Source organism: Chironomus tepperi, unplaced genomic scaffold (genome assembly GCF_022539635.2).
Source record: "Chironomus tepperi strain 1889 unplaced genomic scaffold, CSIRO-AGI_Ctep_v1 contig_244, whole genome shotgun sequence".
Taxonomy (NCBI): domain Eukaryota; kingdom Metazoa; phylum Arthropoda; class Insecta; order Diptera; family Chironomidae; genus Chironomus; species Chironomus tepperi.
Window position 1 is genome coordinate 2,248,579 of NW_027226366.1, and position 24,247 is coordinate 2,272,825.

The following is a 24,247-nucleotide window of genomic DNA, read 5'->3' on the forward strand; positions in this document are numbered from 1 at the left end:
GAATGAGGAGGCATAATGAATTAGAATTCGTACTTACTTGCATCAGCGTAGTTCCTTCATTTTATTATATAATTGCATTTCAACAGAACTTGTTCTTGTCTATATGATGATTGTGCATTTATGTACATTCTTTGATAATATTACATGCTGCTTGTTTTACTGCTGCTTTTTTTGCTTACAACGGGGAAGATGCAGTGTGCTCTCGATGCATTTATTACGTCTTATTTATGTGCACAGATTGAATTCATGTTTTGTAGAAATAAATATCGATTTTGATGATTCTGCTTGTTGCATCAGCATTCCTTCTATTGATTATCAAACTTTAGCTTATTATTTAGAGGATAATCAATAATTCAATGTTATTAAAGCTTACTTTGATGTTAAATTTTGTAAAATTAAATATTCTTGTGGACAAAGAACTGAGATTTTTTAGTATTAATTCATTTAGTACTTCAATGTTTAGTACACAATGAGTAGAAATGTAAACAAAATGGAATATTCCAGCTGAAACAGTATTTATAACGTAAACAATGACAATCGAGATCATTTGAGGGAAGATTCATTTCAATAATTAATTTACATCTTAAGGAAAGGAGATAACAACCACAGTTAACATTATCAAACAAGAATTTCACATAAATGTATATGTTGCATGACTTTGTTTTTTTGTTAAGTACACAGCAGCACTGAGGGTGATGCAATTAAATTCATTAAAGATAATAGAATGGTGCACATATACATGCAGAAATTGTCCAGACATCGTGCTAATATAATGTCTGATTTACTTACTGCATAATTATTGATATTCATCGGTGTAATAATATTAAATCTCGTGACTCAGCAAATGCAAATGAGCAGCATCGCATTTTTTTACCATCGACATCTTCTTCTTTCTTTTCTTACTTGCTTGCTGCTTTGTTTTGCCCGATTATGGTTACATTAAGCGAAACAAGTCTCGATTACGTATGTAATTCAATGTCAAGTTCATGCACATCGTGTGTAACTTGAGATTTTTTTTCACATAAAAATATTTAACTTTTTTTTGTTTTTTTAAAAGTTTTTATGACGTGAAAAATTCATAAATAAGAATTACTTATGCGATTATAGCGAATTATCACAAGCCAAAAGAAAGTGTTTTAAGTTCATAGGAAACGAATAAGTAGCATACAGCATAGGTGAATTGAAATGTGATACAAACAGCTTGTCAAAAGAGCCGTTATTATATATTCTGGTTATCTATTTTTAATTTCCTATTTTTTTATTTTAATTCTTCTTCTTTTTTATCCACTCGCTTTAGAAACTCCATTGGCATTAAGCCTGATGATAGACAATTTATGAGTTCTTTATATTTTATTTTTATTATTGAAAAAAAATTTACATTTTATAATATAGGCAATAGGCAAATGACCTGTCTTAATTCTAACTTAAGTTTTTCTCCTCGGTTAACAAAAATATGAAGTTTTTTGGTATAAGAATAAATAAGATTTAAATTCTGTTCTCAGTTCGCTGAACGTAGACGGAAAAGATGTTTTGAATGGAATTCCTTATAACCCGTTTTTATAGGATGGAAATTTTGCAAAAATTAATTTCTTTTGTTCTTATCACTAATTGCCGTGATCAGAGTTGTTAGCTTAATACAATATAACTTTTATTATTGTAGATAATGAGAAGTACCTTTTAGATTGTGGATTTATAAGTGCTTTGAATTTTTGTGAATTTTTTGATATATTTTTAAGATTTTCCTTATAGGAACATCATTTATAGAAACAATTTCTTAACTTTATAATTTAAATACAATATTGTAGCAAATTCAAATGACCAAGTCATTCATAAACTCTTCATTTCAACCAAATTTCATTCAAATTTATAAATTTACATTTAAAATGTTCGTTAATTTAAATTTTAAATAAGTCGTTGCTTTAAAGTTCAAAAAATTTGAATTTTAAAAATTCGTTAATTTGAAATTTAAAAAAGCCGTTAATTTGAATTGCAAAAATTCGTTAAATTTAAACGATTTTCATAGTCTAGAATAATTTCAACAAGTTCCAAAAACGTGCAATATTTATCAATATTCATAATATAGTATCACATATCACCATATAGCATTTTTTTTTTCAGAATCATGTGCGATTTGATTGGATTCCCCGTAGAGATTGCAAATTTTAAAATTTATCCTTGAGTCCGACGATTATCATCAATCAGTGTTATTTCCGATCTGTAGAATATTAGTGTTAAATTACGTGTATCAAATTGGATGTTGTGAATTAAGATTAATCTGTTAACATTCATCAAAAAAATGTACTCGAGTCCATTTCTACCCACTCAACTTGTTCCATTTTTTGCCAATTTTTAATCTAGATCTACTCAACATACATGTATCACTAATACCAAAATATATGTTCCATAACCCAATTATAGCCAATTTGACATGCAAAAATAAAATCCACAAACAACTCTGATCCTTAATTAATATGATTTTCTCTATGCATAATTAATTATAGCCCCATCTATTACAGTTCTTCCAATAGAGATTTTAAGACATACTGAAAACATTTTTCGGGTGTTGCCTCGCCATTTAGAAACACTACATCTTCTCGATCTTTAAAGCTTTTCAGATGTTTTTCGTATTCCGGCCATACAATCATCTCGAAATAACCTGCCAAAGATATTAATTTATTGAGGAGATTTTAGTCCGGTTGTAAATTATTATTAGTAGCTCATAAGTCAAGAATGAGAATATATAGTCGCGCATTTTGGAAGTTCGTGTAACATTTTAAAAATATCATGTAATTTTCAACGATTTTTAATCATTTAAATTTTCAACGGTCATTCAAATTTTGAATTTTATAGGAAAATTTGAGTTCCTATAAAATTCAAATTAAGAACAAAATTTAACGGATCTTCAAATCATAATGATACTTCAATTAAGTTTAATTCCAGCTAATGACAAACCGAACTTCTTTTTATTACAGAAATGTGCGAAATATGTAAAATTTTAGAAAGGAATACAAACCTAAAACATCAGGCGGTTCATACACTCTACTTTTGCGTCGTTCATAGCAAATTTCGTAAGGAACATGTAAATGGAACTTAACATTGCACAAATCAAGCGTAACTGGATGATTTAAAATGAGGAAACCTTCAACAATCAGAATGTTCAGCACATTATTATGTTTGATGTGTTTAAACTTAACACTGTCGTCATCTGATTTCATTAGATCATTATTATAGCTTAATGAGCTATAATTGGCTGCGTAATGATTTGCAAATAAATTTTCACTGTCCATATGTGTAAGTGTCGATCGGGTATTGTAAATTGAGAATTTCTTTCCAAGAATTTTCATTATGTCCGAGATCATTCGATCAGTGTCAATACTTTCGATTATTTCCCAATTTATGTGATTAAGTTGTTCAATTTTCTGATGATTTGGATCATCCACTTGACGAAAGTAGTCATCCTGTTTAATTAATTCAACACGATTTAAATCTACACCAGTCTTAATTTCATGTCCACACTTGTCTTTAAAGTAATTGTATAATTTAGTAGCCAAAGTTGTCTTTCCACCACAAGTTACGCCAGATATTCCTACAATCAGCCACTGCTCCATTGTTCAGCCTATCTGCCTTGCCTTGCTTGATTAAACTACAAAAGATGAATTGAATAAAAATATTTAGTTGAATTAAGCAAATTGTGAGTATTTTATGCGAAAAACATCAGCGTTGCTACTCCAATTCCATTACTGAACATGTTATCAGTTGACAGATGTTCTAATCAGAATTTAGAGGACACAACTCTGTATACTACATGAGATCAGAAAGGTTATCGAAATGTCATAATCTCGTGATTATTGACGTACATAATAAGTCTATAGATAGATGATTATTACGATAATAAAGCTATTTATATTAATCGTCCTTTATAGCCGTCGATGACGTCCAAAATAGATTCTCCCGAAACTGGTAAAGCGTGAATAAAATTAAGCTTCCACAAAATAATATGCCAAAAACTGATGGTACGAGAAATGCAAAGTTCAGCGGTGGAAATATAGAATAGAAATAATTATCTGAAAAGACATGGCAATGATAAGTTTACATAAGTTAATTATCAAGATTTTTTTGTTTAATTTAATTTATTTACCTTCTTCTAGTCTGAAAAATGGTTGAATGCAAAATAAAACGTGATAAATGAAGAATCCTAGCGTAACTGACAAGATTAGCTTTCCCACATTTGCTGTGCTCATTACTTAAATTAATAATTCTAAATGTGACAAAAAAATGCACTTCAAAAAATAGTAAACAATCGAGTAAACAGGTAGAACCAAGGTCTATCAACTTCGAAATAAAAAGTTGTCAAAGCCGTCTAGATTAAAGAAAATTAAATATTAATTTTTAACATGTTACTGATGATGTTAATTAAGGAATTTGCTAAAAATATTAAAGATTTTTAATTTTATAACCATGATTATTTTGAATTATTCTTGAAGTTGATACACCTTGAGTAGAACATTTTCAAATTTTTCTCAACAGTTAGTTGAATTCAATTTAGACAATACATAGCTGGTTCTTAATAAATTTTCAAAGTAGTCTTTGTCATTTACTTTCAGTTCTTAATCTTATTATGCAATAAAATCTAATTTTAAGTCTATAAATAAATGTTTTCATTTTCGTTTTGATCTTGACATTTTACATTGTTTTACATATCAAAAATTTAAATATTCAGCAACCGTTACGAATAATTTGTTCGGTTCTTTTGAATTTTTAACTGATTTCAACTAATTTTTGCTTTAATTATGAGAATTGGTTTAAGTTTAAGTTGAATTATGGTAAAGTCTTACCTTGCAGCTCTAATTGTTCCAGTTTTCGGTGTCGCCTTTCCATGCGACAGATTATGAGGCTGACGTTGGAAATGCATACAACAAAAATAATCAAAGATAATGAAAATCCATTCTGAATATCATAAAAGCGTGGAAGAATAAAGTCATACACTTAAAAAAGTTGTCATACACTTACCAAACATTTTTAGATTGGAAATTTCCGGTTGGTTTTGATCTCAATTTCTAAGAATCCAATGGAACTAAATTTAGCTGCTTTTAATTTTGTTGAATTCAGAGAAGCATTCGAGTCTAATTAATACAGTTAAATCAACAAACATTTGTTAAATTCATTCACAATTAGATCAGAGCGTATGTTTCAGAATGGAAAGATAGGAAAATTGTCCCCGGTCTCTGATAAAAACAAAATATTCTCATGTGTTCGTGTGTCATTCCATCCATCCACGGCGTCATGTTGTTTATAAATTTCACTGAATATTTTCTGATATTTCAAAAGTTTTTGTTTTGTTTAGGGAATGCTCACGTTTACTACTGCGATAGTTCATTTGAAATATCTGAGAATTTATTTATGAATTTCAGAATTTTCTTGTTGCGCATCTTCCTTCCTTTCAATCAGATTCTCTACTGATTTCTACTAAATATTAACATTTATCAATTGTATTTTAAATGAGGGCAATTGGTTTACAAATGGATCATTTACATTCACATTTTGTTTTTATATGAGTGATGCGAGGATTTCATAATCTACAGGTGACTTAAAGGTGAAGAAATGAATTTTAAACTTTCCAGGATATTCAAAATATTGACAAAAAATCAATTGAATTATTGATGATTTTAAGGGAAATGATTTTGATGCTTTTTGACAATTATGATCAAGATCAATTGGATGTTTGTATTGATTCCAGATCCATGACTGATTAATATGTGTTTAAGATTGATCCAATGATCTTTTCTTATTTAAATTATGAAAATAAATAATCAACCGAATTTTGAGATTTGATTTTATGCAAATCAAGCCTTTGCAATTTAGTTTTATTAATAATAAATTGCCGACAAGACTGATAAAAGTTTATTTTTTTATAAATCTTTATTGACAATCACGAACAACATTTTCGTCCTGTTTATAAAAAGCTCACCCAAAAGCTCTCTTAGTGACAATCGAGTCAACACATAAGCTAGACGAATTCATCTACAAAAGGTAAAACTTGGGATTTAAATTGGTTATTTTCAATCAATTGTCTCGAAATTTAAATGAAAGTGTCTTGACTAGAAAATTTTAAATTTTCAATTGCCGTTAAAAGCTATCAAGTAAATTAGAGTGAAATTTGGAAAATTTAATCAAAGACACCTTTCATTTAATTTTATCTCAGAATATTTTTGTTGTAAATCTGTCCACATCTCGAACATTCGATTCTATCAACAGACAAACCTAAATTTTCAATATATTAATGTTTCAGGAATTTAATAAAATGAAAATGATTCATAATATGCGTGACCTGCAAGTAATTTCATCTGAAAATTTGCCAATCCAAACAAAAATCTATGGATCGTCTTTCAAACTCTACGTTTATGCAAATCAATTGTTGCAAGAATTGAGGGATTTTTATAAATGCAAAACGTTCTGTATTGGATTTTTCCCCAACATTCTATATCCAGATCATCGTGGACTTTTGGTATTTTTCAATTCTTAAATTAGTATCTGAGGTAAGTCGAAGTATTGAATTAATCTAGATTTTCAATTTACTGGGAAGATTCTTCGATTTATTAGCCATTGTAGTGTTTGTGCTTTAATCAGTGCTTCTCGATCAATGATCCACGACACATTAGTGTGTTCCAGTGTGTTCAATGCTTCTCGATCTATGATCGCCGACACATTAGTGTGCTTCTCGATCCGCGACACGTTCAAATCCTGTATCAATGCCTTTAAGTGTGTCGTGAAACTATTGCTACATACTCAATTTGCAGTCGATATGATTCTTATTGTGTCGCACTCGAAGATGTTTTTAAAAACTGTGCATTAATTAATCCGATAGCAACCTGACTTATTTTATTCAAATAACGTCAGAAGTGTGATAATGCGAAATGCATTCCCGAACTAACCAATGTACAATGCTGCTGATAGGTCGAAATCAGCTGTCGCTGTGACGTGAGAGCAACATGTGTCATACTGTTGCATAATTGAAGTCCTTAACAATTATAAATACTTACAGCCGTTGATTTTAAATATGAGTTTCAGATGTAAATATTAAAGATCTTCAATGCAAGGGTTCTGCATCGAACAGTTCAGTATGTGCATTAATCAAATGATTGTTCCTTAATACACACAGCAACTAATAGATATGTACCTTTTAAAGCATATTCTCTTCAAATTAATTTTTACAAGTGCTTTTCGCACTTATCTCACAATGTCTCTTAATCCTATGACTCTCAGAGAGACATTTCAATCTCTTTATTTTTTCTTCCAAAATGATAACTTTTATATAAAAACAGTAAAAAGACAGAAACATATACATTCTATTATAGATCGTTAAGCAAGTAAAGTCGCACAATTCTTTTATTTTGTGCACAAGAACATTGTCAGGTTTTTAAGGAATTAAAAGGAAAAAAAAGTGAGAGAAAATATTATAAAAAAAATTCTTCCGATCAAGGAAGGAAGTGTGAAGCAAGAAGACAAAGAACAATTTTTATTTAAAAAAAAAAGGAATTAAGATCTCAAGTGAATAATACATAGTTTTTATTACGTGAAGTACAAATATGGCTAAGGTAAAAATAGAAAAAATAGAAAATAATTAAGTGATATAAATCTATAGATGACTGTCTTCATCTACATCCGATCTAAAAATAAGTCTCTTTTATAGTTGTTGCTAAAGATGTTAAAGATGTCAATAAGGAAAGAGAATAGTTAATTAAATAATATTATGTGGTAATAATTGCTGTGAATAATCAACATCCAGAGAGAATCTCTTCATTCTTGTATGAGCGTATGACTCATGGACAGCATAAATTATGAAATTAATTCGCATGAATTGTTTTCGCGCAAAATTTCGGCATTTTTGAGATAATTGTTGTATTACTCATCATATCCTTTATAAATCTACATCCACAAGTATTTGGACAATTTCCAAAGAATCATCCATGACCCATATAAGAACGCATTTCTTCACACATCGCCTTAGCAACAACGTGTCTAAGAATATAAGAAAAAAACGTGTTTTTGCACATTTTTGATTTAATTTCCGATTTCTCATTTAATTCACAGATCAACTCTTTTTACTTATTTGCCGTACTTGTTACAATTTATATTACCTATGCAAATTGTGAATGCGATTCAGATTTATTAAGGGATTATGCAGTCGATGCCTGCAACCACATTCACAAAAGAAGTGCCCTCCATAACATTTATCAGGTCGATGACATTTTTGGTGAGTAATTTTTTTTCTTATTCTATTGTCTGGAAATCGGTAGACTTGTTGACTTGTATTACTTGTGGTTTAAAGGGGAAATCAACCCCTTTTGATATTGTCAAGGGGGTAATATGTAGATGAATATTTGGAATAAAGTTGACTTAGATGGAAAATTTGCAATTTTTGGTAGTTAATTGATTGGCAATTAAATGTGAAGCTTTTGGTATCAAAACCTTAATTTTTTGTTAATGAAATGAAGTTTAGAGCATGTTACCCCCCTAAAATTGCCAAAATCTTGCTAATTGCCAATTAATTTCATGAATTTTCGACACCAAGAGATTATTGATCTCACGAATTGTCCAAAAATCCCCGGCTATAGTCATCTATTTCACCATAATTTCCAACCGACTATCTACCGTCTCATCTAGACAACACATTAAAATATTCGGAAAGACTTCAATGAATGTAAAGGAGATAAAATACAATTTCTTTGCATATATTCATTTCACTTTCATGAGAATTTTAGAGGTAGACAAAATATAAAGGAAATGCTGCACGTAGAGAAGAAATTCCAAAAGAGTTCGCAATAATTCTTATGCTGCCGTGTGTAGCGAGGGAGATGAACTAATAAGAAGTAGGAATGTCGCTGTTTATAGGTAGCCTAAGGTACATTGGGCGGAGCTTATCTCAGCATGATCATTTTCAATGCTTTTAATTCGGCAAAAAAAGTTAGACAGTTTGCAGGTTAATGCTACCTTGTTGAAATCCACAGGCGACGACATAAAGGCATTTCCGATTCAAATTCTGAGTAAAGCATAGAACATTGAAAAAAAAATTATTTCGTGGAACTCAAAAGCACGTGAATTTTTAATTGATTGTAGTTTAGCGCCTGCCTATACATTCCAACTTGTATTATACAACAACTTTCAATGCACATGAAAATGTTATGTCAGTAAATAGCTGTGTAAATTATATTTTTATGGGCATATATAAATAGAGAGATCAAGAAAGTAAGCAAAGGACAGCAATTACGTGCTGACGCATCGGTCAGTAGCTAAATTGAGTCAACTGTCCTCCGATTCTATTGAACTCATTACTTTTTATTTTCTAAGCAATAACGGCAAAATGTTTTGATATTTTTTTTACTAACTTTCGATCAAGTTCAAGATCATCAACATGTGTATTCATTGTCGTAAGCCATTCACACACCTTTAACGCGCAAAAAAATAAATAAATATTTTGTCAACTTCTAGTCTTTGTTTGAACATACTTTTATCACTAACAATCACTTTGTGGTCTTTTAAATTTACATTCTTTACTTCCGATATGTGCTTAGCGTATTAGCTCAATAATAAAAAAAATAATCGCTTCTTATCTTATCAAAATTCCAAATATGTGACAAGTTTTCATAAAAATTCTCTTCCTTATTTTTATTTCCATCAACAGCCAAACACCATTACGTTCGTCACTATAAGAAATTAACACACGAGGGCTTCCCCAGCGGTGGATATTTGCGCATACGTGATAAACACATTCATCATTTGAATCACAAAAGGAGAAATGAACTGTATGATGATGAATCCAACAATGAGATTCCAGACTTAGAACCATACAACGATAGACAAAATACAATTCATGACAATGAGGATAATGATGTCTATTCCAGCGGAATGGTCAGCAATTATCATCATAAAAGCAATCACATAACATACAGAAGCAGACGAGAAGCATCAAAAGAAATTCCAATAGATTATTGCTGCTCACAAGCAACTAGGGATATATGCAACAGATATTCTTGTCACTAGTATAAACTTTTTGAGGATGTCGAGGATGAGACGGCGTTATCATCCAGAAACAAAGTGGTAATAATGAGTAGCACAATTAATTTTGGCAGCTAATCAGACAAAAACTCAATTCAGTATTCAAAAAAATATCAATTTTTTTAGTTTATAATGAAATTTACATAATGAATGATATCAGTTCCATGCATGTCAATATGACAAGAATTTTAAATAGATTAATTTTACCCATTGTACTTTTAAGGCTGATTCATATATATTTTTTTATACATTTTTCATATTGTATTAAGGGCTGAGATGTGATTTAGGGATGAATATTGAAATTTTAGAAAATTTTAAAAAAATAGATCAAATTTACTTTAGGCATAATTTTTAGTGACGTTGTGAGGATATTTGCCGCCAAAAGCGTCTATCTAGTAAGGGGCAACATAAGTCTCTCTCCACGTCACTATATAAATTTATCCCTATGTCTCAGTCTACTCTAGTACTTACTTGAAGCCATTCCATAATAGACAATAAGACTCTAGCCCAATTTGCAGTAATTAGGAATAAGCAGAGCTCGAAATCGACTGGAATCATCATAAAAAAATCTTAGTCAACTTCGAGCTCTGGCTATAAGGAATTGTTCACAAATGACGTCTAAATGTTGGGAGTCGAATCTCAGCACTCGGGAGTGGATCCAGAGGTCGTCCTCGTTTTGGACAAAATTCTGACTTCGTCTCCACTGGAACTAGATGACAATAAATGAAAATGAGTTTTTAGAACAGAAATCAAAGAGAAGTCCAATTGATTGACGTCATTTGTCAATAATTCCATAATTTAAAATTCATATTTTTAAATAAATTAAGATTTTTTAGTCTCAAAATATTAAAATGCAAGTTCCTCAATAAATTAGTTAAAAAATAAGGAACCAATAAATGAAATTGAGAATAATAAAGTTTTAATACTTAAAATATGCATATCAAATTTCATAAAAGCATTAAGGTATTCATCATTTAAACATTTAATTCATAAATTTTAATAATTTTGCATTAACTCAGCTACAGTGGCTGATGTGATCAGCATCATTTTACCTATAAAATAAAAATTGATGTCTTCCTTAATTTATTGAATTCCTTTAAAACACCAAAATCGAATTTTCATGTATTTTAATTTTCGTGGATTTTTTTTTTTTGCGAAAGAAAGACAACTTCCTTTTTTTATTTTGTAGCAAACTCATATTAAGTGACTTAAAAATTATCTTTTTAAGATTCTTTTGTAAGGTAAAAAACAATTTGAATAAATGAAAATTGATTTAAATAAACTAAATTTTAAAATACCAAATGTTTTATTCATTTATCAACCTTTTTGATTCAGGTGACATGAATTACATATTTTTTGCGATATTTTGTGATTTAATCAACTAGTGCCGGGTCGCTTTTTTTTGTCACCATGCGCATTCCAAACTTTCCGTGATCATCATGTATTTATGTCAAAAGTCTGCCACAAATTTAATCTTATTGGCACTTCTAGGAATTGAGTTTTCATATTTTGTATAACTTTTATAGTCTGACTATTCTTGTGAATTTAATTTGACATCTTTTTATTGTTTATAAACTTTTTAATTGTATTCTGTATCGTCTTCGAGATGAAAAAGCATAAATCTTGGAAATTTGTCTCGCAATAAAGTTTATACAGCATAAATCTACATATGATGTCATTTTTGTATGCATTATTGAGAGTTCATATTAAGTCATAGCAACTGATACTTTAATGATTTTGATATGTCTACTGATCATATAAGATATGAGCCATGAGGTGATTGACTGAGTTGTAATATAAATATTTATTTTAAATACATTTGTCTAATAAGTATAATGTTTATATGCTGAGATAGTATTACAGTTTTTATTTGACATGCGTTAGCCTGCGGTAGAGTCAGCTCCTGGCGCTAACTAAAGGATTATATGATGAATAATTGATATGTAAGGACACCAAAATAAGCAAGAGGATAAGTATTGTTATTTAAATCTGACTATATTTCAGAGTTACACCGGCCTGGAGCAGATCTTGTACCATTCTGGTTCCTTCAGTCTGTAACATAATACTTTTCAATAGTTTGAATCAAATTTGAAGTTCTTCTAGATATTTCTGACTTTATCAGCAATCGCGATATAAATTGATATTCTCATACATATACAGACTTTCCCTATCAATTGTGTTTCCAAAACCTAGCAAATCTTGTAATCTACTGTAAAAACTAATGATTTTCATTATTTCTTAACAAATTTTCAAAATTTGTCTACCAAACTAGAAGTTTATTGACTTTTAATAACTTTCGATTGAACTCGCATGAACTAATTGAATTTTAAATGTCTTCATTGACAATCAGAAGGATATTATAGCATAGCATCAGAAAATAGTTCTTTCTGAAAATTACGCAGAAATTTGCATGACTTAAAGTTGATCACATGTGACTCAAAAACGTTTTTAAATCTTAAAAGTGATGCATACACACCTGTATGTAAAAGAAATATATCGTGCAACGCAAATAAAGAACATTAATGACGGTCGGGAGACATTAAAATCGGGAATAATTTTGTATGAAGTCTTTTATGCCACAACAAATACCGGAATCAATTGCTATGACTTTTAAGACCCAAATATTCAGAATTTCTCTTTCTCAATACATTAATTCATTGCTGAATATGATGCAGAAAGTGATAGATATGCAGAAAAATTCAGAAGTCTTTTGAACTTATATGATGGAATAATCACAGCAAGTTGTAAACAGATTTGCAATAAACATCAATTTATTTTGAATGAAAAGTCTTCCTTTATTTATTGTTATGCAGACATTAAAATGCCATAATCACAATCGATCGATCATGGATGTTTGCATCTATCAGTGAAATTTTAAAATTCTTATATAAACTTACGAAAAAAAAGAAAGTTTTTCTCTCAATTTTCACTTAAATTTCTTGTTGTTCTGCAAAAGTTCATGAGTGTGGAGTTGGATGAGAAGAAATTCATGGAATTAATTGAATAAATAAATTTGAAATTTCCTTATTTATTTGAAAGTTGGATCTTTGCGTTATGCAACCGGTGAGGCAGGATAAATTAGTCATTCTCTGGGTTCTTATGTGGTTTTGAACTCTATTTACCTAGGCAAAATTGTGCCTTAAGACTTTAATCAATAACAACGATGTTTATTCTTCAGTGTTCAGAAACAGACTGATTATTTGTAGAAAGGGGTTTACAACTATGTAATGTTACATCTAAAAATATATTGTTTGAATTGTAAATGACCGTTAAAACATCATGAGCCATTGGTATCTATTAGTACAATCTTAAAACATGATGCTTCAATTTCCTAACTGAATTTTGTAATTCAACATAAGTTTAAATCTTTTTTACCTGAATACCCAAATAAAAACATAAATATCTTTCGAAACTTTAATCAAAAAGTTTTGGAAATTATTAAAAATTTCAAACTTAAATTTGCTAGTAATTCTCTTTAAATTTCATTCTTGATTCTGATTTTGGAATAGCAATATCAATCTGCTTGAGCGAATATAAAACAAATTTATAAATCACAGATCATTTTCATTTAAAAAACCAAAAAAACTGAAAAATGTACGATTCATCAGAACCATCAACTTCCTCATCATTCTCCTCATTTGTCTCAGATCGTCCTGTAATTAATAGCTCTTCAAGATTAATGGGATATCAGAGACAGTCATCTATGATTGAGTCAAATGGGGGTAGTGAGTCTACTTACTTACTAGAGAGTAGCAAGGAACAAGATCAACCAAATATTTTTGCGAGGATTTGGGCATATATCACTGGTAAGTTTGATTAAAATTTAAATAAATTGCAAGTTTATTAATTAATTTTTATATGTTTATTCACAGACTTCTTTTCTCGAATTAGACGAGGAAACCACGACCACGAACATGATGCAGAAAATGTATGGACCCATGAAGAATCTGTTTGCATTGAAACTTATCTAAGGAATAAAACTATATGCATGGCACTGCTTGTTGTTGCTTTGTTCGCATCGAATTTTATTCAGCTTGCAAACATGTTGGCTCATATCAAGCAATACAATTATGTTACTTTTGCTGCTCCAAGCTTAGGTTTCAATCTTATGTTGGAATACATTGTCCTTAATGCTATCATCTATAAAAGCCGTTTAAGTCTCAATAACTTTAATGAATATGCAAGAGTTATTCGTATCAACGAATATATTACAATTGGAACCATCATTATGGTTGTAAATAATATTTTGATATCTGGTCTTAGTGTAGCTTCCAAAAAGTAAGCATATTTTTAAAATTTAATGATTAAATACTTATAATTTTGTACTTCTTGAAAACTTTTAAAATTTAAAATTCGAATAAATAATTTAGACATCCAAAATTTGAATATTATTCGGCCTTTACTTTTTCAGCATTTACCACTTCAACCGTTTTGACAAAATTTTAAATTTTTCAACTGCCAAAAAATATTTAAAATTTATTCTTTGTTGTTCTAAAGTTTAGTACACAATTTGTAAACAATAATTTTTGTTTTGTTTTTCTGTAATTTATTAAGTTAATTAGCTTTGTTTGCTATTATATCGGGAAAAAAAGTGTTCTATAGCGTAATTATAAGTCATAAATAGGAATGAATCCTGAAAGTAAGTTAAAATTACAAATGTTTGAACAATCTCTCAATAAGCCTTTTTAGACTCGAATCGTGGAGATGGAGAACATAGAGTGCCCATAGATGATGAGATTAATGATATTAACCGTAATGGTATGCAGCTAAGAAATAAATAATTCCAGAATAGTAAAGTTAATAATCAATTAACATTTAGATGCACCTCGATTGTTGCTAAAAAGTCGACCTAAAACTGCACAGAAGGCACAAGATAAATATAAACATAATAAAGCTATGGCTCAAGGGATGCTTGATCTTGCCTTACTGTCATCAAATTCACATCAACTTCGTACTGTTTTGGAGTATAAGGATAGAAATATGTACTTTTATATCGACATTTCATGTCTTTTGTTAAGCTTATCTCTTCAAATAGTTGTTGCTATTGCCTTTATCCTAAAATTTAAGGTGCTTAAAAGGTATTACCATGCTGAAGCAGCTGACGAAGAAACTGAGAGACAAAATTTCGAGAGGAAAGCACAATTTGATAATTTTATTTCATTAGGAATTCTGTTCATTACAATTATTAATGTTTTCATGTCAGCATTTGGAACCGCCCAAATAGCATGATCGTACTAAAATGGTACGATGTTAGATTTAATTTTGTGTGTTGTATAAAATAGAATGTTGCTAAACCTTTTTTTTTTATTTTTTGGGTCGAATGCTTTAGGTCCTGAATTTTTCATAGAGGCTACACACAAGCTACATATGTGTGTGTTGCATACAAGTTCACCCCTTAATGAACAACAACCTATGCAACCCGCATGTGCTACCACAGCTTCCTAAACTCTTGATTAAAACAGATGATCGCGAATATTTTGTTCTGAGCTTGCATGTCATATAACATTTTGTGTCGGTAAACCTTGAGAATATCGAATGAGAGTAATTTAAGAAGAATGTATAAAATATTTTTTAATATTTTCTCCTCTCGCAGTATTCAAAAATCATTTCGTGTGGATGGATCTCTGTTCAATTTAATTTTCGCCGAAAAAGAGAAGAAAATAAAGACTTTATGGAGTGAGCTTCTATTTAAAAAATTAATTGTCAGAGATCATCTAGTGAAATTAAAAATAATTGAGTCAGTTGTTATCAGTTCAATGCAATTTATTACACAATTATAATTGCTACTTATTAACCGGTTTGATGTAATAATTAGGAAAATACGTCAGCACGGAATCAAAGGTGTATACGACTTGTATTTGTATAGATTATTTGAGTAGATATTTGACAACATGACCACAGAAGCAAATGTTAAGTTCTCGGTCCAAAATGAAAACATCAAACTTAGGGAAATAATTCCGCCGATTGCAAGTAAGTGTCTGCTTGATAGGAGTCGTTGGCAAATGACTTTTAACATGAATTGGGATTAATAGTGTTCCTGCACACTACATAAACCCTAGAAATAGTCACTGAGCTTCTGACTAATCCCATCTTAATGTTAGACGTCATAAGTAAACGACTCCATAGACAACATCATAAAATCCTCTCAAAAATATTTTTTCATCCATAGAATATGAATCTTTTGACGATAGAGATGAATACGATCAAGTGGATGGAGATCGGAAGCCATTTTTGAACGTTCCTGGAATAGATGATGGACTTATACCCACAGATCAAAAACCACGAATTGTCCCTGCCGGATACTTTCCACAATGGCCTTCAAGTTATCCACCAGAAGCTGATGTATCCAACATACCAAGTTTGAATCTCTACCAGCAGAAGAAAACAATCGCTCAAGGAATGCTTGATCTTGCCTTACTTTCGTCAAATGCCAATCAGCTTCGATACATTTTAGACTATAAGGAGAGAAATCATTATTATTATATCAGCCTGTCATGTATAAGTTTAAGTTTAGTGCTACAAGTTCTTGTTGCCATTGCCCTCGTCTTTAAGAGCCGCTACAATATTGATAATGAACAAGAGTATGCGAACGCAGATCGCATCAATAATTTCATTACAATGGGAATCTTATTCATAACGATAATTAATGTATTTACATCTGCTTTTGGGGTATCTTCACCAGCATGAGAGGCAGCCTCTCAGCATTTCATTTATGCTGTTTTTATACTAATACTAATTAAATTTAGAAATGTTTTTTATGTGAACATTAAAGTTACTTAAATTAAATTAAATTGAGAGAATTCCTATATCAAGTGAATTTTTTTTCATGTTAAATATGGCAATCAGTCCAAGGTGCGAAGCAGCACTAGCATTTTAATCGAGTCAAATTCGTTGTTGACTGTCAGTTACTTTAAGTCTATGTGAGATATTAGAAGTGCTAAAATCAATAAAGTGCTTTAAACATTAAAACTAAGTAAATTTGTTCATACTTTTTTGGGTCATTTGTCATATCCAGTTCATATCCCATCTTCCATTGACCATTTCTAGCGCCATCAAATTCATTCATAGATGACATGCCATCAAGAGTAAGAAGATTTTTTAATGCAATATTATTCTATAGGAAACTCTCAAAAAATAAACATGGACGGAGGGTCATCGAATATGCCCGAGACAGTCGTAAAAAGTTCAACTTCAGTAAGCACCAGCAAAGTCAAGTTTTATTCTCAAACATTTTAATTACTGTATTTAAAAATAATTTAGGGAGACCTTGGAACTAAGTCAAAAGCGCAAATCCATGAACCATTGCTTGAGAATGGTGAGCAGCCAGTCATAGACATGGGAGATACGAAAGACGTCGAAAATTCTGTAAGCATAGAAAATTTACTTAAAACTTTGATAATTGAATCAAATCTACTTACAGATTCCAATTGATGAAAATAAGCATGACGAATCAGACATGAGAATCTTGCCAGACTTGAATGTTTACCAAAATAAGAAAACGGCAGGCACTGGTATGATGGATGTTGCACTCTTAGTCACAAATGTGAATCAATTGCGTCACATCATTAGCACTTTTGACAAAAATCCATTCTTCTTCATCAGTATTACACTTGTCGTTGCCAGTATCATTTTACAAATTGTCGTTGGCGTTTTTCTCATTCTTAATTCGCGTTACGATGTGAAAGACAGCGACGAAGTTTGCAAAGCTAACAGAATTAACAATTGGATAACTTCTTTGATTTTCGTAATCACCGCTATTAACATTATTCTTAGTGCCTTTGAAATGCCTGATATGTGAACCTTTGAATGTGAAATCGATTAACATTTTTACATTGCGAATAATAAAAAAGGTTTCCAACATGGAAGCGCAAAAAAAATCAAACAACGAATGTTGTGCATTATTTCCTGTAATTTTTACGATCGGAATTGACAGATCGCATTTTTTCAGTCACTTTATTCAACAACTGAGTCATGGAAAAATTGAGGTGAAAAATCCCAACAATGTACATGCGTTGCAATGTGCTAATTTATTTAGCGGGGTGTTTGTGGATTGCATGGTTGTTGCTGTTTGGGGTTGCAGTTTGACTGGCTGAGTCGTGACTCTTGGATTGGTTTACTTAACTTCATTTGATAGATCTTTAACTCTTTACTAGGCTGTATGGTAAATACAGGTGGATGACTTAGGACTCAACTGGATCTACTATTGTAATCGTATATCTAGTTACCAATCTTAAATTGTCAAAAATACGATGCAACAAGTAAAAGGTAAGTTAATTCCTAGTTCTAGTTACCAGTCAGGGTTAACTACTTAGTATTGACAGACGCTAACACAGTGACCTTAGCAAAGAATTATAGGTTATGGCTTCCATTAAAATCCAGAATGAACACGAATTACTTAGAGCTTTGTGTTAAAAATGATAATTTTAAGCATCTTGGATCTTTGAGTGATTTCGCAATAAGAACACAAAAATCTAAATTCAACTGACATCATCCAACAACAATTTGATGAGATAAATCTACATCCATTTGAGACTCGCATTTACTCTCCAAACAAAGACTGACTGTATAACTTATGATATGTATTGATTAACTAGATTGTGCGTGACGACTCAACAGCATTTTTATACAATCATATTTAAAATGCTAATAACTTTTCAAACAAGCTCTTCCACCTACAAAGTCTCTCATTTCTCACATTTTCGACACATGTCTCAGGCAAGTCTCAAACTATAAATGTAACTAAAAATAAAATTACGTACATGAACAACGCGGCGTCGGCATAAACAGAGAGAATTTTATGACTGTATTATGGAAAAATATACAAGTGTGTACATATTTGATGTCAGAAGCTTGAACTGCCTCTCAGTCAGTTGTTCAGTCAGCAGTTTACATTTGTTTGGCAAACATCGTAACTCTTTATTTTTGCACGGTTAAATTATAAAAATTCATTGAATGGTCGATTGCATCAAATTTTTTGTGTTGAATCTCGGTGCTTATTGTGCATGAATTTGTTGCATACATTAATTAATGTGAATTGAAAGCTTGAAATTTTCGGTTTTTTTGTAGGAAATACAATGTGAGTTTCTTGTTGCAGAAATTATGTGACTCATGGCTATTCCTTTTCTTTTCAATGAAAGTCATTAAGTCATTTAAATACAGAAATGTGAATGAAAAGTTTATTGATTTTTTAAGCTAACTGGGATGGGAAAAATTATAAATAAAAGCCAAAAATCGCGGTTCTTATTTTAAAATCAAAATTTTAAAGAACAGATGTGATTATTTCATAATTTTTAATAAAGAAATCTCAATGACCATTCACAATAACTCCTTAATCACAGACGATTCATCGAATATCTGAAGTAGATATAAATCATGGATGAATAATGCATTATCGTTTGTAATTAACAGTGAAGGAATCAACAATGTCTACAAATGGTCATGTCACAATAGCACTTAATGATAAGGAAGTTCCTACAGCAAATTTGACTGAGATTAATGGACGTAGTAGAAGTAGAAGTCGGAGTAAGAAAAGAAGCGGCTCAAGAAGCAGATCGTCTTCCGTAAGTAATCAATAGCTGATTTATGATGAATGATGCGAATTGAGAGAATCTCGAAAATATTTAATTACTGTGCAGATTATCTCGAAAATATAATTACTTGCTGGTTTGGGGTCGATTGTGAAGTGACGTCTATGATTTTAAGAGAGGGTAACGGATCTGAAGTTATGAATATTAGGTCTATTGTTGCTATACGTCACATAGCAACAACCTCATTTAGAAATTGCGGACTCTTCTACTTATGCATTAGCAAAATATACAGTTACCTCGAATAGCAATGCTTGGATGACGTTAGAAATTAAAATATAATTTGCATAGTAAGGAAGCAATCACACTTTTACAGGCAATGGTAATTTTAAAGTTTATAGAAACTTCATGGACTGGAAATTCCTTGATTACCTTTTCTAATTCTTAAATTTATGGCTTCAGCTTGGAAATTGAATTATTACCATGCAACTGTAAAAGGTGTAAGGTTTAGTGCAGTCAATGCCTTTTTATTAGTCAATATCCCTCATGCAAAATATCCAAATATAAATAATAAATCACAAACTCCCCTATGTCAAGCTCCAAACAATGCATACATACCAGCAATCGATTGTTATTCGATAGTCACTAGCTTATAAACTCTTCCTATTATGCTTGAAATTCAATTGAATGCTAAATAATTCACGACAATTCCTGACAATGCATTTTTCATTGCTTTTATCCACAGGCTAATCGAACAAAACGTGAAATTGATTTAGCGACTAGAGATGCAAGTTCAATCATTCCAGAAGATGCACTTCCTAGGCAAAAGCCTCCTGTTAGAGGTAAACATTAATTTTATGATTTATTAATTATTTTAAAGGGCTGTAAAGCATTAATTAGGAGCTTAATTACAACTGTAATCATTGAATTGAAAAAGTAATGTAATTGGCAGTTCCTAACAGACAACAATGGAACAATTTTACTTACATTAATGCTTCTGAAGATTTTAGCCTTCAATCAATCATGTATTTCAATTATTTTCAACACAATAGTAATTGATGCAATTGCTTTGATTGATTCATTACAGGTCCAGAAATAGACGACGATGAAGATAAAAACAGTGTAGACTTTAATAAGCCATCTTATGGAATAGATGATAGCTTTTTTGATGGATCTGATAATGATATTGATGGACCTAAAACCAGAGTTCCATATCCAAATCCAAATGGATCTAGGAGGGGTTCTTTACCACCATTCCCAAAAATGCCGCCAGGATATGGAGGTTCTGATGTTGTAAGTTTTACTTTTTAAATATTTACTAGAATGTAGTTAACTTATTCTGTCCATTTTCTGAAATACCATGGAAGATCTATTATTCGCAGGTACCATATGTAAATAATCTTATGCTGCTGCTATCTGCTTTCTGCTATTTACCAATCTCAACTCAATTCATGCCTTAAAATTAATAATTTGCTTTAATTTTCAGTTATTCCCAGGCGAAACGATTCCTCGCGTGCTACCAGACATTAACGTATATCAACACAAAAAGACATTAGCACAGGGTATGATGGACTTAGCCTTATTAAGTTCCAATGCAAATCAATTAAGATACGTCCTTGAACTTCGAAATCGCCACTCCTACTACCTTTTTAGTCTCACTTTTATCATTGCCAGTCTCGTAATGCAAGTCGTTGTTGGGATAGGTCTGGTGCTAAACAGCCGATATAATGTCAAAAACAAGGATGATATTTGTAAAGCTGATAAGATTAATAATGTGATAACCATTGGAATACTTTTGATTACTATTGTAAATGTTTTCATATCGGCATTTGGTGTCGCTGAAGTTAGCTAAAATGAAGATGATGCTTTTATTAGTTTATGTAAATTTATAGAATCTTAATACGTGAATCTGTAATAGTTAAGTAAGTAAAAAGTCATTCATATTTATGATAGCAAGGTGGATTTTTCCAGAATTTTAAATTTTGAGTCGATTTAAGTTTAAACTCTGGAGTGTAATTCATTATTTCGCTTTAATTAAAGACTCCTCAATGATTTAATTTAGTAACAACGATGTTTATTCTTCAGTGTTCAGAAAATGAATAAATATTTATAAGAAGGGGACTAACAACTATAAAAGGGGAAACCAACTAATTGTAGTTGCAAATATAATTTGAATATTTAACGACTGTTAACATATTTTCAACTTGATTTTTAAGTCACGTAGCCCTTGCGTCTTGTCATACTGATATAATGTCCTCTTGGGGTCAACAATGTGCTATTCGTGACTATAATTGTCGAGAGAATTTTCATTTTATCACCTAAAATGGATCAAATTGAAATTCAATTTTAGTTAAATCTAGGAAATTCCACTATCATTCATGATTAATCTCTTTTCTCTTTTATTGTACTCTCTAACTAATTATTAACATTCTCTCTTACACGAATGTGTTGTAGATCAAATAAAAACATACCTAATCTCATGTAAATTTTTTTTATAAATTTTAAAAATAAAAGGATGATTCATAGCATTTTTTGAGGCTTCCTTTCTTTTTTTCTTTTGTTTTTTGAGCAATTATTTGACAATCGATAAGAATGCATCTATAGATGCACAAAAAATAATCTTTAGAAATTGAGAGTTTCAGTTTTCTGTTACAGTTCATTCGAAAAGGATCACAAAGTTTCTAAAATAACAACAATAACAATGACAAAAATTACAAAACAAAGTTTGCGAATCAAATCCAAAAAATGGAGTAAGTCCTTGAGAAACTTTTGAGGTTAAATTTATAAAAGAAATTATTACTTTTCAGCCAGTAGACTTCCGATATCTGATCACGCCAAGATGTCTTTTTTCAAAAAAAAATTCATGAATCAAGATAAACTGCCAATGTTACCACCTTCATCGGATGATGAATCTTTAGGTGAATTGTCTACAATTGAGGAAGAGGAGCCATGTTCCTCATCCAATTCTGGTGCATCAGATGCTTCTCATAGTAATTATGTCAGTTCATTCCTGGAATCAAGCTCATCATCAATATCAGTTCAAAGTGAAATAAGCAGTCGCAAGAACTTGAATGAAGAATATGGAACTGCAACTGATCATGATTTTAGTGATCTTGAGACAAATGATGAATCAGAAAAGTCTAATAAAAGTTTTAAATTCTATAAGTTTAAAACTTGCGGCCGAACTCTTCATCTTTTTGATGCAGCAAATAATAATATAAATTACGATGAAATTGAAGTTGATGAAGAGCATGAAAATGAAGAATATTCTACAACTCACAATGATCCAAATCAGGAAGAAGGAACAACTTATTTTAAACCAATTGATCCGGTTGCTCAAACAGTGACTGTATTTCAGCATATAGCTGAAGTGCATAGTGAACTTTCTCAAGATACCTTAGTTGAAGTTGACGAAGAAGTTCCATTCGAAGCTGCTTTGAATGGACTTTCAGAAAGAATTCGAGAAGATGCGAACAATGATCATCAAGTAAGTTTAATGCCGTCATTTGTAAGTTATTCTATTTTTTAAATGATATTCTTTATATTCACAGGTCTATGATATATCCCCGAGTGCAACAGTCAACGAACTTCTATCAACAATCATCAACATGATCGGCTTAAATCGCAGCAAAACGTTCATGTTCGCAATGATGAACTTGTCCCTCATAGCAGCAAATGCAAATCAATTGAAGCATATCCTGAATTCGGAAGACAGGACCCTTATATTCTATGTTAGCTTAGCACTTCTCGGCATTAGTTTCATTCTTCAATTAGTAGCCAAAATATGCTCCATTACATCTTGCGGTAACTATGACACAGATTATTCTGTGCATGTTAAGAAAATGAAATGCCTGCATAAGTTTACGTCATTTTTGACGATTATGATATTGATTACTAATGTTGTGCTGACTGGTGTCACATTTGCTGAATTTTTTAAGGAATTTATCAAGAAAATTCATTTTTATGATTATCAGTTGAGCTAATTTTGACTAGATTTAAGTTTATGCAAGTTGCCTTTAATGCTTAAGATTCAATAAAGTTTAAAATTTGGAAATTATTCTTAATAAAGTTAATTAAAGTGAAATTTGATCAATACTTTAACTTTTAACTTGCATTTCCTGCATTTTGGATGTACAAGCTTGCAGTTTTCTACTGTAACTTGTAGTTTGTCCAAGCCTGCACGTCTACATTTTGTGTGGAATACAGTTTTGGACAAACTATAACAAAAAACATAGATTTGTAATACAAATTTGAGGAATTATCAATATCAGATCTGGATTTACAAACCTAATACAACTGGATGACTAAACATTGACCTAAATCAACCTTTAATTGATTAAAGGTCATTGCTATCATAGCACAGCTCTCCGTATCACAATGAAAACACAAACAAACACCTTTAAGTATTCCCCAAGAAATGTCAAAGTTTCCTCAGCCAGATAAAAGTTATACATTGAACAATAATCCCCATATCTAGACATGACATCATATTATAAATCAAATGGAACTAAGATACAGTAGTTATCAGTGTATAGACAACATGACATTATTGCTTGTTTTATTTTCGGCCTCTTTTTACGTCTCACATGTCACATTTTATTCACTTTCTCAAAAATCTAAAATACACATTTATGATTTGTCAGTAAGGAACGAGATTATCATGATAA

At 30.8% G+C, this 24,247-nt stretch overlaps 4 protein-coding genes and 1 long non-coding RNA gene across 5 annotated transcripts; 3 read left to right on the forward strand and 2 right to left on the reverse strand.

The window, feature by feature from the left end:
* Window positions 1-1,331: 1,331 nt before the first annotated feature.
* On the reverse strand, window positions 1,332-3,998 carry LOC139091262 (nicotinamide riboside kinase 2). Its single transcript, XM_070641256.1, has 3 exons — window positions 3,858-3,998; window positions 3,014-3,643; window positions 1,332-2,656 (listed from the first exon to the last, which is right to left on the reverse strand). The coding sequence occupies exons 2-3, from the start codon at window positions 3,606-3,608 to the stop codon at window positions 2,511-2,513; spliced, it is 741 nt and encodes a 246-aa protein (XP_070497357.1). The 5' UTR covers window positions 3,609-3,643; window positions 3,858-3,998; the 3' UTR covers window positions 1,332-2,510.
* Window positions 3,999-7,362: 3,364 nt separating this feature from the next.
* On the forward strand, window positions 7,363-11,216 carry LOC139091379 (uncharacterized). Its single transcript, XM_070641432.1, has 3 exons — window positions 7,363-7,595; window positions 8,092-8,254; window positions 9,683-11,216. The coding sequence occupies exons 1-3, from the start codon at window positions 7,587-7,589 to the stop codon at window positions 10,039-10,041; spliced, it is 531 nt and encodes a 176-aa protein (XP_070497533.1). The 5' UTR covers window positions 7,363-7,586; the 3' UTR covers window positions 10,042-11,216.
* A 4,444-nt stretch (window positions 11,217-15,660) lies between these two features.
* On the forward strand, window positions 15,661-17,025 carry LOC139091447 (ninjurin-A-like). Its single transcript, XM_070641534.1, has 2 exons — window positions 15,661-16,026; window positions 16,226-17,025. The coding sequence occupies exons 1-2, from the start codon at window positions 15,948-15,950 to the stop codon at window positions 16,741-16,743; spliced, it is 597 nt and encodes a 198-aa protein (XP_070497635.1). The 5' UTR covers window positions 15,661-15,947; the 3' UTR covers window positions 16,744-17,025.
* On the reverse strand, window positions 15,795-18,763 carry LOC139091448 (uncharacterized). Its single transcript, XR_011544508.1, has 3 exons — window positions 17,475-18,763; window positions 17,046-17,419; window positions 15,795-16,972 (listed from the first exon to the last, which is right to left on the reverse strand). It is a non-coding gene; the product is annotated as an uncharacterized lncRNA (long non-coding RNA).
* Window positions 18,764-18,929: 166 nt separating this feature from the next.
* On the forward strand, window positions 18,930-22,045 carry LOC139091363 (ninjurin-A-like). The gene is made up of 5 exons (XM_070641408.1): window positions 18,930-19,132; window positions 19,465-19,616; window positions 20,326-20,422; window positions 20,668-20,873; window positions 21,067-22,045. Exons 2-5 carry the CDS (start codon window positions 19,479-19,481, stop codon window positions 21,430-21,432), a joined length of 807 nt encoding a protein of 268 aa, XP_070497509.1. The 5' UTR covers window positions 18,930-19,132; window positions 19,465-19,478; the 3' UTR covers window positions 21,433-22,045.
* Window positions 22,046-24,247: the final 2,202 nt, after the last annotated feature.